At 47.0% G+C, this 13,926-nt stretch overlaps 1 protein-coding gene across 1 annotated transcript in view; it reads left to right on the forward strand.

The window, feature by feature from the left end:
* Positions 1 to 13,926, forward strand: part of LOC119449995 (B-box type zinc finger protein ncl-1-like) — a 60,120-nt gene that overhangs the window by 13,622 nt on the left and 32,572 nt on the right. Inside the window, 2 exon segments of the mRNA XM_049665565.1 lie at positions 1,367 to 2,108; positions 11,015 to 11,290. Of these exon segments, the coding sequence (XP_049521522.1) occupies positions 1,367 to 2,108; positions 11,015 to 11,290 (1,018 nt within the window).

The raw sequence follows: 13,926 nt of genomic DNA on the forward strand, positions 1-13,926 counted from the left end.
TGCTGCGTTAGCCGGAACGGGCCGTCCGTGGCGCCCTTGGCGCTCATTTTGCGCCGAGAAGAAAGTGAAATGCTAGCGTGGGGTAGCATCAAGCACAAAGGGCTCCACGCACATGTGACATGTGGCACTGCATGGGTCTCTACACTGAATACAATCAACGACCGAATTTCCGGACATGCTCGGTAATTCGGACGCCTTCGCGGCACCGATATGTACCCTATAGAATAAATAAGAACGTCTGAAATTTAGGAGGCCGAAAACCTTTGTCATCCGATTTTCCTGTTTTTTGCCATGATCGCAGGTCCGAAATGGAATCAATCTAAGCGACCACCATCGCCATTTTGATTATCTCGCCTCCTTGAACCGGCGCTCTCGCATGCAAATCAGCTGGAAGCCGTAGCCGCCACCGTAGTAACACTAGTCCTACCTACTGCAGCGAACACTACCAAGTTTCTTGCTGTTTGGTGCCGTATTTTTCATTGAAACAATTTGCCGCAGTTAGCAATGGCGCCGACTCCGCCTTCGTAATCCTCACCAATGGCTTTGAAGCTTGGAAAGCACGGCACATTGCATAATGCAGGTTCCTAAAGGTCAGCTTCGCCTCAATACAGCCATGTTACATGGTTACATACGGGACACAGTATGTATCCCTTAATTATACACATGCACCCACCTGTCTCCTATCACAGTAGAAGCACCGACACGCTTTAAAAAGTGTACTGGTAGGTCTTTAGAGCTCGTTTGGACGTAGTTGTGGCGATTTGAGCCTTTGGGCACCGTAAAAGTAATGCATTCATTTTTTTCGGATGTTTTCACAGCCTCTAGGGAGTCTGAAAAATTGGATGTTACTAATATCGAATAGTAGGTATTCGATTCGTGAATCTAATTATTAAAACATTCACTATTTGATTCGATTTGGTAATATTTGATATTCGCACACCCCTATAAATTATTTTTTTTTCATAAATAATTACTACACATTTGTTTACAGGTTTGTGCTTTCTGTGCGGCATACAAAATGCACAAAATAGTTATAGATCGGATCGGCTGTAACATGGACTGTTAGGATCACAATTGGTTTTATGGTTGTAAATGGTTAATGGAAACATTAGCTCAGTGAACAAGCATTTAGATGCTATCAGCAAAATTCCATGCAGGAAATGTTTAAGCCTGTCATTGAAGTGGTCAGTAGTGAGCCTTTGCTGAGCTCTTTGATGAGCTATTACAGTGTAACAGTGCTATACATGCTGTGGAGATGTTGCTGAATTGATGCCTGACTCTTTGAACGCTGGAAATATCATACACGTCTACACATCAGGTTAATCTTTTGCAAATGAATAGCAGCATCACTCTTTTCTTTATCCAGGTGGTGAGCACACGCCTAAGGAGCCTTATTGCGGACACCCCAAAGCTGGAAGCACCAGGCGAAATAAGGTTCGAGTTTAACATTGAGCACTTTGAAAGGATGCTGGCTTCTCTCTGCGGCCAGTTGCGACAACCTCGGATCGTGTCTGTTCCTTCACCGCCACCACCAGCACAACAGGCCCCTCTGTCAGCATCGCCAACTCCTTCCTCCTCTCCCGTGGGTTGTCTTGGGGGCAATGCTTCTTCCTCGCCCATCCATTCTGCCTCCTCGTCTATAGGTGGAGGCAACATGTCTCCACTGCATTCCGCAGCACCGTCGCTCGGAGGTGGTGCTAGCAATGGCGCACCCATGGTTGTTGGGTGCACTAGCATGTCCCCAATCCACACCAGCGCGTCTCTGGTAGCTGCTGCAGGGGGTGTGGGCAGTCTGTCGCCACCTCTCCATCACTCTGGAGCGTCGTCGTTAGATGATGCGGCGGCAGCTGGAGATCCGTTTGCAGCACTTTCTGCAGGAGCGCCCCTGGAGGTTGGCCTGCTGACAAGTGCAGCAGCACAGTACAACCTAGCACGCCTCGCAAACATGGCAGAAGGCCCTGAGGATCCAGAGACAAACCCCGATGGTCCTGTCACAATGGCAGATCTGCTGCTGGACCCGTCGCTAAGTGTGTCGGCAGCAGAGCAGAATGTGCTGAACAACCTGACTGCCCTCGCCAAGCTTGGCTCGGTGTCGCTCAACAATGCAGGTACGTCCTTCCTTTTTGGTGTTTTTCACAATGCTCGACACTGCTGTTTAGAGCTGTATTACCCACTCTCCTTTCTTCCTATTGTGCAGTGTAGAATATTTGGCTGCATCTGCCATTTGGCACAATCACTGGGGCTGACAATGCTTAAAAGGGACCCCTAAACCACCCAGAGGTGGAAATTTAGTTGTGTTGCAGTTGTGCACGTGTCTACAACGAACACATAGCCGCGACAATTTTTTGAAATGGTGCCATAATAGCGGAGTTACACTCATTTGATAATCGAAACACAGCCCTCGCTCGTTTCGCTCTTTTCTTCGCTACTCTCCGTTCGTCGGCTGGTCTCTCTTCCTCGCCGAGTGCTCTTCCAAATGTCACATGACATACGTCATTGCCAATGCGCTTCTCAAAACACTGTCCAGTTCCGGTTAAGGCACGTCCACGCTAGCGGCATATATACCGACGGCGAACCGGCCTCCAGTGCCATAGAACGTCTGCCGCGCGAGAGGTGCCGAAAGTAGACGGCAGTTCGGCCAGCGCACCGCACGACCGACGGGATAATCGACGACCGCGAAGCTGCGGGCCTCTGCCACTGGCTGTGAAAACATCGGCTGCAGCTTCTGTTCCTAGCGAAATATTTTCTGCAAGATAAAGCAATGCATAAATTGTACATTTTATGAAAAACGGTAGCCACTGTCAAACGTTAAACATGAACGAGAGCTCCGATATTTGTAGAGCTCAGCTGCAGTGCACGGGGGGGGGGCTACCAATGGCAGACGACCGCGGCTCGTTTGTGCTTCGTATTGCAGCCGATGCCACCGTTAATTTCAGTGTATTTCCTTCTTTGTGTACAATTATTGCGAAGGGTGACAACAACTGTAAGAAAATATTAAGAAATTCAGCCCGTGGAGTGCCGTCGAAGTAGAACAGAACGTTTGCAAGCACAAAGTCGGATCCCACTTGTGACTGGTGCTGACATGTTCGTACAAGCTGAGCCAGTCGTCAACATCAGGACTGCAGACTCCGGTGAAAACACCAGGATCCCGAGGGGTGAAATGGTAACGTAGGTCGGGGCTGCAGCCGCAGAGGCATGCTTAGATAAAGTGCCGCCAGCAGGAGATGAAGTTGTATTGTCGCCGTTGCGACCGCTGCGAAGCTCCATGGCGGGTAGAGGGAACGTCCACCTCCACCAAATAATGTTACGTGTCGCTGATGCCCAAGGCTATTTACACGGAAGCCAGCGGAGGCCAAGATGACGACACTATATCATGCGCAAACACGTCGTCTTCCTTCTCTTCAGCGCAGCCACACTCTGGCGGCTGTTCCTTATCAATATACTCCCACATTGTGAACCACCTTCAAAATACCCCCCCCCTTTTTTTTTTTCACGCAACTTTTTGAATTCACAACTGAACTTCATTCTAATTTGGAATCATCATTTCAAGCCGATGTCTTATTTTTAGACTTTTCCAAAGCCTTCAACCGCGTCCCACACCAACGTCTCATGTTTAAACTTTCATACCTCAATATTGATTCCCTGACATCCTGGATTAACTGTTTTCCAGGGGGGCAGCAGCTGCGCCAATTGTGCCATTTTGATACAATTTCGTATTTTTGCGCCGAGCTGCGCCAAAACCGTAATATATGTCGAAATTGTGCCACGCTGAGCCAAAACGCCCGACCAGCCGCAAAATTTCTCGGTTACAATGACATTGCGATGCTCTTTTAACGGACTGTGGGACTCGCGTAATGCCTTTGCTTGCTGTGAAGCGTAAGAAATCCAGGCTGACCGACTTAAGGAAATAAAACTTCCGGTAAGGGCAAGCTTGCCAAGCTTGCCAACTTTGTCATAAATATGCAATGAAATTGAGATAATTCGAACTGATTCTTTGTGACGGCGCACGTGCCGCAAAGTGAGTGCTTCGTACTGCGGCGCGAAATGCATTCTCTCGTAAAGTTGACACTTGATTGACTGCCTTTAGTATCTCTCAACGGTTGCCCCCACGCCATCGCAAAGATTTCCCGGACGATGGTTTCGGTTTCGTTCGCCCGTATTACACTGTACCCGTATTTTGCGGGCTATAACTCGCACCTTTGTATAAGTTGCACCCTCCTAAAAATGACAGTTCTTCTGAGAAAAAAAACGTAGATAAGTCGTACTGGTGTACAAGACGCACCTGTTCGTTCGGTACACGATGTAAAAAAATTTGTGACGTTTCACTCCGTAAACGCGGGTCACATGCAAGCGTATGAGTGTCATTCCTGCATAACTGCAACAGCAATGATAAGGCACACCAGGCGCATTTCTGCAATCTTGGTCACCTCGATGTTCTGTATAAAGTCCAAAGGTGATAACATCTTTGTGCGCTGTATGCCTTATGTGCGAGTGAAAGCGTGCGCCAGTGAGCCGAATCGCGCACAGAGGAGGAAAGCGGGATGGTATTGCGGGAGGGAATTGCGGGTATTGCTTGTACTCTGGTAGCAACTGCTAAGTTTGCGCAATGGCTTGTGCGGTATCTTGAAAGCAATCTGTAGATGCGACAACTGCGGGGTCGGTTGATTCGCCGTGGGCCTGCCGCCCCTTGCGTTGCTGTTCCGTCCTTACACGCGTGCGGGAACTCGATAGCGCGCACAAGACACATAGCAATTAAGTGGCAGAGGGTCAACCCAGCATGCTTTGTGTGGCCATAGCCTCCAATCCGACTTTGACAGCAGTTTTGCCGGGGAAGGAAATATACACAAGTCGCACCGGTGTATAAAACGCACTGGCGAAAAATTCAGAAAGAAACCGCGACTTATACACCGGAAAATACGCTATGTACATAATAATTTCACATCAACGAAGTTCCGCCACAAAGACATTTTTCGCGTGTCCCGTGATTTTCATTGTAGCGGTACTCGACTGAGTGTGTGTGTGTGTGTGTGTGTATATGTATATATATATATATATATATATATATAGTCGACTCTCGTTACAATGGACCCTGATAATCCGAAAAATGTTTTTAAAAAACCATAGTATTCGAAACTGGAGGCCACCGCCGAAACACCAAAAGATTGTCAAACAGTCGCTGCATGTTTCGACTACTGCCAGAACGTCGCAACACGTTGTCAGAAAAAACGAAAAAAAAGACAATGAAAGGGAACCACTCACGAAGGAATGCATGTGTACCTTCCACATGTTTGGCGGAAAAAGTTGTGTACAGTGCACTGCTGGGGCGCGATCGAGGTCGTTGTTCGGAGCACGCGTTCAATTTCGCCAGGCGCGACCTAAGTCGCATTGAAGTACTTGTTGCGGCAAAGTGATTCTGAAATAGGCTATTTGCACTTCAAATGTATTTCTCCACTTCGATAAAAAGTGGTTCAGGGTCCCTTTAATACATAGTTGGCGGGGAACGTAAATCAGGTACTCACTAAGCGATGTACTAATTAACCGACTATGGCATATGAGCAGCTATAGACTTGCTGGCCAAAAGAAAACATGTTAATTCTCACTCAAACACACACGCACACGTTTAATTTGCGAGCTGGCAGTAAAAGATCTGTGATTTTTATTTGCCACTCTAGCGGCCTTGCAGTAATGACGGCATCCTCAAACTCTGCAAGGCCGCAAGCTAGTTTCTCCATCAGTCTGCACTTCTCTGCGAACGCCCTCATGACAATCAACGCACTAGCCACGTCGGATATGGAAGTGCCATAATCCGCGTCGTCATGATGATGATGATGTAAAAGTGCTAGAAGCTATGGCAGCAAGAAACCTGTCATGGTTGCCATGTTTTGACGTCACTATCAGTGGCGACTGCAGTCCGGGAAAGGTCCGTGTGCCGCAATTTTGCTACCTATAATTTGCGTGCACATTTTGCCGATGCCACGCTTATACACGCTGATAAATGAAGTAAACACTATCTACTAACCCTTTGGTATGCATTAAGTAACTACAGCTTAAGCATCAGCCAATAGATAGGTTCAATGGTGACAGGGCGGGGCATTTGGAGTCTTTTTTGTAGCGACCAGTCGGAGTTTCGGTTTCAGAGAGCAACGAGACGGGAGAAGAGGGATTGTAAACAAAGTGGGCACGTTATTGCAAAAAGCCATGACGTATGCGCTGACGCGCAGCCAGCGTGCACGCCGGCGCGCGAGCTTCGTTTTGCTAGTTTGTCTGCTACGCCTGCACGTGATTTCCCGTGTCCTCGCCATCGTCGTCGTCGTCGTTTTCATCGTCCAGAGGCGACTATTTCCTCCAGGCGGGAGTCGCCACTGTATTAGACGTGGCCAACCACTTTTGATTTGATCCACTACAAAGTAGCGACTCGGAAAGTGCGGCCAGTGACAGCATTATGATTATGCGTATGTGCACCGCTACAAGTAGTATGAACCATTCATCGAGGGCACTTTGAGAATGAAATATATTCCGGAACAGGACACAAGGCGGGGTAAAAGTCGGCACAGCATCAGTCTTGGTGGAAGATATTGGACTGCTCTAAGCTCGGCGCGCCTCGAAATGAAGTGAGCAAATGTGGCTGCTCATCAACGGGGTCCATTCTAAGCATCCAATAGCGCGCATGAACTGGGACCACTGCCACTTATCGACGCCGACGGTAGCCAACGAGCATGCCAGGTGAGCTGGCGATCGCTGGGAAACAGTATAGGCCTAGCTTGCTGGCTGTCTGATCCGGGGCCGATGGCCCTTGCGATCCATCTGCAGATCGTAATAAAGCACCTATATTCGTTCGTCAACACAATCAACGTCTGCACATTTATGACGCTCATAACTGACAGTGCAATTAGTTTTGCCGACAGCGTTGGTAGCCATGAGAAAACACGTCAGCTAGGCGAGCCGTTTCCTAGAGACGATTGCTGCACTGACCGCTTGTGAGACAAAGTCACGCCAACGATCAACCACATCTCACGTTTCATAACATGTATACTTTCGAGGTCGCTTTACTTTAAAAGTTATCTCGTGTCAGAAACAATTAAGCCGATTTTTGTGCCGCCGTCAGGAGCGAAAGGGGGCTAGCATCTCGACCAGGGGGGGGGGGGGGGGGGGGAGCAGCGGGATGATCGGAGTGGTGAGCAACTTGCTCGCCGGCAGCGCAAACTCGTGACATAGCGTTTTCTCGGTTATTTACAATCCTTCCTTGATGTCAATGTCGCGAGGTGCTGTGCTTTGCGGTTGGCTGCACGCACATAATTTTAAAATTGATTTTAAATATGTTCTTGGGTGAAACCTCTTGGGTGAAAACACGGTGGAAGCCGCTGACATTACTGAACTCTGGGAGCATGTCGCTACTAACGATGCAATAGGTAGTGCTTTGAGGGAGGAGTTTCTGAGTGCAGATAGTGCTGCCGTGCTGCGAAGAGATCTCCGACGGGGTGATCATTGTCGCAACAGACGGAGGCGTTGTGCGACGGAAGCGACGACAGCAGCGGCAGTGATGATGAGATTGACAGTGGCCCGTCTTTGACACCGATCCCGATGTTCACCTAAAGTGCAATGTCGTCGATCGAGTCGCTCATTGATTTCATGCACGCTAAATTATAGCCGCCAGTGTTCGCGCAGCAGCTGCACGCGACGCACACCGCGGTTATGAACTTGAAACTTCCGCGAAAGCAAGTGCAGATTTCTGATGATTTCAGTGCGCCTAACGATTGACATGTTGTTTAGAGGTATAAATAAACATTTCATTTTCCACAGCTTACCTTCAACAATGTCAATTTTTTATCACAAGTGGCAAAGTTGGTGTCGGGCAGTGTTTTTTCTTTTTTTTTTCTGCAGTCCAGATATACCGATAAACGGTTATAATGATCGGATTTTTCGTTCTTGATATCGTTATAAGTGGACTGTACTGCAGATATGGTACATTTTGCCAGTTTTCTTTTGTTAGCTGCTGCTATGTTGTGAATTTTGGTAAAGCTTTGAGTAATTGTGCATATATGTGACAAGCTAATATTGCTGTCTTGTGCATGTGCAGTGCACAGTAAACTGTGGCTGCAATCCCGGTTAGTCACTTTTAGAGATATCAATCTCAGTACACAGCAATAGCGTAAGCCAGCAGACAGCACGCCGGTTGCTACATTGAGGCATTGCTGGATATCACGCAGTTCTCCCCACCACTCTGGTTGACTGGTCAAAATTTCCTTTTCTTTTTTTCATCATCACGTGGGCAAATATTAGGAAGAAAAGTGACATGAAAGTTTAGAAAGTAGCACTTTTCTAGTGTGCTGTCATAGAAAACTGGCGTCAGGAGGTGCCATCACACCGCAGAACGTATGACTCACCGTTGGCTCAATGCGCTGTTATGGAACCATTGTAAAGGGGAGAGATCTGAGCTCCAGATAGCCACAGTGCCGTATTTCGACATGTAGAAATAACATCAAAGTGAACAAGAAATTTAAGAAAAGTCCCAGTTTCGCTCGAAAAGGGAAGCATCAATTGCGATAGCAAATTAGCAGAGAGCTATACGGAGCAAGGATAGTAGTTTTATTGGCTGTATAAACTTGGACACATTCACTTAATAACTGAATTAGCAAGCATGGTGATAGCGCGCACAAGCAAACATTAATAGATCACACTCTGATGACCGCGGACAACCGCTGTCAAAACACTTGACGTGAGCAGGCGCGGCAGCAGCAGTGAGTGAAGGTTCGTGCGGTCTATCGCTTCAATGGAAACTGAACGGCGAAAGCATAGCGCATACAAAGTAGGAGCCCTGTGCAGATCGCTTTCAAGATACGGTGCGCGCAACAGCCTGGAGGCGCGCAAAGTACAAGTACGCAGTTGCTGGCATAGTGGAAGCCACACCCCCTCCCTCCTGCGCTGCCTTCCCGCTTTCCTTCTTTCACATGCGATATTGAGTCGGCAGTTCCCCTTGCGCCCGGTCCCAAGATACGCAGTTAGTGCCGCAGCACAGCATCGCTCCCTCTCCCATCCTCCCACAGCCTTTCGCACGACTGAAGACGTTGCGTTTGATCTCCGCCGTGCGTTCACCGTGAAAGCGCACGTCCCTCGCGCACTTCCACTCGCACATACGGCCTCTGGTGCGCGGCCACAATTTTATTGCCGTTGGACATAATACGGAACCTCACAGTGACAACAGAAATCCGCTTGGAGTGTCCGTATAATTGCTATCGGAAAAAAACGTACCATTGATTAGTTACTGCAGTACCATTGATTAGTTACACAGGAAGTGCTTGTATTGGCTGACACAGATTTGAATCCCCGTGCACATTTTGACAGCGGCATTTATTAGCCCCAGCAAAGTTTTGTGATTGTGGTAAGACGCTTCCTCGCATTAGTGTCCTTAATTCATCCAAAATGCAAAATAATTAAATTTACAATTTAAAATGGTGGCATGGTCGTATAAGAAAAAAGAAAGGGGGGGGGGGGGTCTTAATTGCCTGTGTAACCCAGTCACAAGATGTCAAGCCCAAATGAAAGTATCTCTGAAAGGGATTGACCAAGAATATGGCCCCAGATTGCACAGCTGCATAAAATGCAGGTGAAAAGAAAAGACTGACATTACACTTAGGATGCATCTATCCACACTTCCCCCCTCTTTCTTGTATTGTACCGTTTGATTGTAGGGTTTCTGATGCAAAGGTCCATGCTTCCCCATGAAAGGAGCAACCAGGGGGCTGTATTCTGTAACGATTCGCTTTAAAGCTGGTTTGCTTTTATGAACACCATTAACCAGCAGCACTTGGCTGTCATCCCTGGCAGGCGTGACTACAAATTTTGTTGTCATCACCCAGCCTGTCAACCATCTGCAAAGCGAACCCATTGTCCACTACAAGCAGATCCGTAGAGAAGTTGTTCGCTCGAGGGTCTCATGTGTTTGCGAGCATGGTCTTGAGTGTTGCTAAGGGAACTGTGTGCGTTGGCTAGTCTTGTGTTGGCTGACAAGACGTCAATGGTGGTTCGTTTGGTTGTGTCGCTGGTGAGCGTTGGTGAAAGAACGACGACATGGCGAGAGGCAATAGTGCAACACATTCGACCTCGGCAAGGAAGAGTTTCCAAGGCATTTTTAGGCTCTTGAAAGGCACAGTGCAATAGCTTGGCGATGAGCTAGAAGAATATCTTGGACAACAAAAATTTAGTGGTGTTGACACTGTGACAAAAGTGCTCTGTGCGCTGCATTTTTTGCCACGGGGAGTTTTCAGCAGTGCGCCAGCAATAAAGCAGCGATTGGATTGTCGCAACTGTCATTCAGTCGCATCATTAAAGCCGTGGCCAAGGGCATTACAATTGTGGGAAAAGAAAGAGTGGGTTAGATTCTTTTCTACAGTGCAGGAGAAAGCCGCATGCAAGGAGCACTTTCTTGACCACTGGCGAGATTTTCGGAAGTTGTGGGATGTGTGGATAGAGCTCTTACTGCAATCGTCCACTCTAAAAAGCCTAGTCCTGGCAAGGGACATCAAGCGGCAAAAAAATTACACAGGTAAAATTAGACTACCACCAGCAGCCGTGCGAGTCGTAAGCCCACAGTTATTACTGTAATTAAATGTGCAAGTATTTTGTGCAAATGAATATTTTTTTTTATTGAACTAGCAACATCCTTCAATTATTACTTCATCCTGAAAGTACAAACAAAAATGGTAACGTAAACCTCCAGCAGATCGCCGCTCGTTGATTGGTCTCCCTTGCACCGGGACCTTCCACTTTTCTCCATGTGACGTAACAGCCGGAGTGAATCGGTTCCAAAGCAAACCATTGTAGAATAAATAGGGTTATAGGGTTACATAGGGAATCATAGATGTATGATTGAAAGCTTGATTACCTTGGGACTGTCATATTGGGTAGCCTTATATTGACTGCCGATGCTAACTGCACTGAAATCTACTGTTCTCAGTAGATCCACTGCTGAGAAACAGGTAAAATGCATTGGGGGGTCTATTGCCATGTTTTGCAGGCCAAATCATGTTGAACGGCCAGGTAGTGCCAGGGCTGACTCTGGAGGCAAACGCACAGACGTCTCCTCCTCCCCCTCTGCTCTCCTCTGGGCGGCCGAGCAGCAGCAGCAGTGGCAGCCTTGGCTCACATCAGCAGCTGCTGGACTCACTGCTGAATGGCTCAGCGCTGTCCCCACGCTCCTCTTCTCGAGGCTCACCCATGCTTGACAGCCTGGTCAATGGCAGCTCCATACTGGGACAAAGGGTGCCCATCCTGGCAGCTGGCAGCGGTCTCGGTCAGTGTCGTTAGCCACACTGTTCAGTACTGCGAGCCATTTTGCTAAATTTTCAGTGACGGCCTCTCTGCAATGCTTCTTCATCATCATTATACCACTGTCTACAGTTTCTGAATTAGGCCCACTGAGGTTTGAAAAAAATGTTTTTTCCTGCAAATATTTTAATTGACCTGGCTTTGCGCCAACCATTACCACCATGTGTATTCCCAAATCTGAATGCACCACTGGTTCCTATGATGCCCCCGACTGCGCCTGCCATCCCTTTAAGGCCTCATTGACACTGGCATTCTTTCCTCCATCCTGCTGCTGTCTTGAAGTGTGTGTAGATAACTTTCTCTGCAGTTTTCTTTCTCTCTCTCTCTCAGTAATGGACAACCAGCATATGAGGGCAATTTTTGTGCTGAGGCAGTGACACAACCGCAGGTTGTCAAAAACTAGCCATTTGCAAAGTTTCTGAGTGTTACCTACTTCTCCCATAATCATCATGCAGGAAGTTGTTTGTGCATTAAGCAATTGTATTTTGCTGGGCCTGTGCAAGGAAAAAAGCCAGAATTTAAGCAGTAAAATGTAAACAGGTTTATTTGAAATGCTTATGCACCGTTTTTATTATTTTTATTTTTTTGCTGTTTCGTTTCAATTACCATATTTACCTAGGCTTGACTGCAAGTTTTTTTTTTTTCTAAAGAAAGGGGTCCAAAAACTGCCTGCACGTTACAATGAGATACGAAACCGAAACTGTGGAAACTCCATGGAGATGGGGAGCCCCATGTGCCACCGCCCCATTTGCAATGGTTGGGAGGCCATTTGAGAAATGCAAAATATCGGAACGCAGTGAACTGCACAAAGCACAAGTCATGATTCATATACAACTATAAAGACCTGTATTGACATAGGCATTAGATGTGAATAAATTTACGTTCCGTTAAAAATAAATTTGGTAGGTTTCAGATTGCCAAATTCAGATGTGTGCTAAATTTAGGCGCACGTAATGTTTTTCTTTTTTTAATTAACCTTGAGCCCATAAGAACTAGGTGCACGCTTTATTCATTCTCAAATTGAGGAATACGTATAGAACACTGACTTATTTGCTTCATCTGTAGACTTGGATAACCTAGTTTTAGCAAACTCTGAAAACTAATTCAGCCAAGAGTGTGGCTGTGTCGCAGGCTTTTATGCTGCTCTATACAATCTGGTGACTAATTTCCCATCAAAATGATGGGACAGAATGGATATTGGCCGTGTGAATGAGTTCTTTATCTGAGGGTCTACCTGTTCGTAAACATCACATTTCCTGACCAAATCCTGTTTTCCCTCTTTATTTTGGCTACATCATCATTTTGCATTTGTAAAATGATGATGTATGTATCAAAATATGGCTGTAGAGTTTTGCAGCCGTCTCATGCCACTACCTTAAAGGGCCCCCTCACCAGGCCACATAGCAAATTTTGGTTATATGCTGGAAGTTATTACATGCCCTGTTCTACCACAAGAATTTTTCAAATTGGTTCATTAATAGCCGAGACAAAAATATTTCAGTGCCGCGAACCCATGATATCAGGAGGCGAGAGCCACTGCCGAGAGAGAGACTCTCTCCACTTGCCCCGTCTAGCCTCCGCAAGCGAAATTCCTTCCCTGCAATCTTCCAGTGCTGGAGCCGTAGAATCGTGTGATGCATACGTCATGGGCCGTGCCTCTCTTTGTTTCTCACTCTTTTGCTGTGTGGCATGGCCTTGAGCACAAGCTGCTGTTTGTCTTGTTTTGCGCAGCGCACAATTTTGCGTACTGTGCACAAAAACACCTGACTAGTGGTACAAGTCACTGCTGCACGAACACTGAGGCAGACGCAAGCGGATCACAGAGCATGATCGCGCGATGGAACACGGTATAAAATAAGTTTCGTTGTCAGTGCGCGCAACTAGGACGTGAGAACAAGCAGACAAAACAGAAGTACATCTCTCTTGCTGCGGTACAAAGTAAAACAAAAATACGCAGACATTCGGTTTGTGTGTTTTATTATTTATCTTAACTTTAATACCTGTATTGAAACAAAAGATTACGCAGATAACTTATGTTGCCTTGAATAATTCTCGAAGTGTAGCGTTTCACTCTGAGCAACATTGTAGCATATACATGTATGCTTTCATCCTGTAACGATATGTTATCGCCCCGTCTTGGAGTGCAGTGCCCACAAGGAGAAGGGCGAATGGCGTTTAGTTTGAAATTTAAGCTCTTGCTGGGGCACATGGGGCACTTAGTAGACAGGATCGTTGGTGCATGTTGTATGCACTGCGCTTGTCAGCACTAAACGGCCAGAGCTGGTGAGGGGCCCTTTAAAGGACCCCTTACAAGGCCCCTTCACCAATTATGGTTATACACTGGAATTTGTAAGCGATGGGCCATCTGAAGAGCGTTTTACCGAAATCATTTTTCAAGTTGGTTTATTATTAGAGGAGATGCAAGCATCACTGTCAACAGACTCTGTCCCTTAGCCTCCACTACCAACCACAGCCGGTGTTCCTTCCCTGCCTTCCCCCATATCGGAGCCGAGGGACCACATCGCGTTCACAAAACTCACCTACATTTTTTTTTTTTCTTTCTTTCTAGGTTTTTTTTTTTTTCCCCTTTCTGCTGGGCAG

The sequence above is a fragment of the Dermacentor silvarum genome, chromosome 4 (assembly GCF_013339745.2).
Source record: "Dermacentor silvarum isolate Dsil-2018 chromosome 4, BIME_Dsil_1.4, whole genome shotgun sequence".
Taxonomy (NCBI): Eukaryota; Metazoa; Arthropoda; class Arachnida; order Ixodida; family Ixodidae; genus Dermacentor; species Dermacentor silvarum.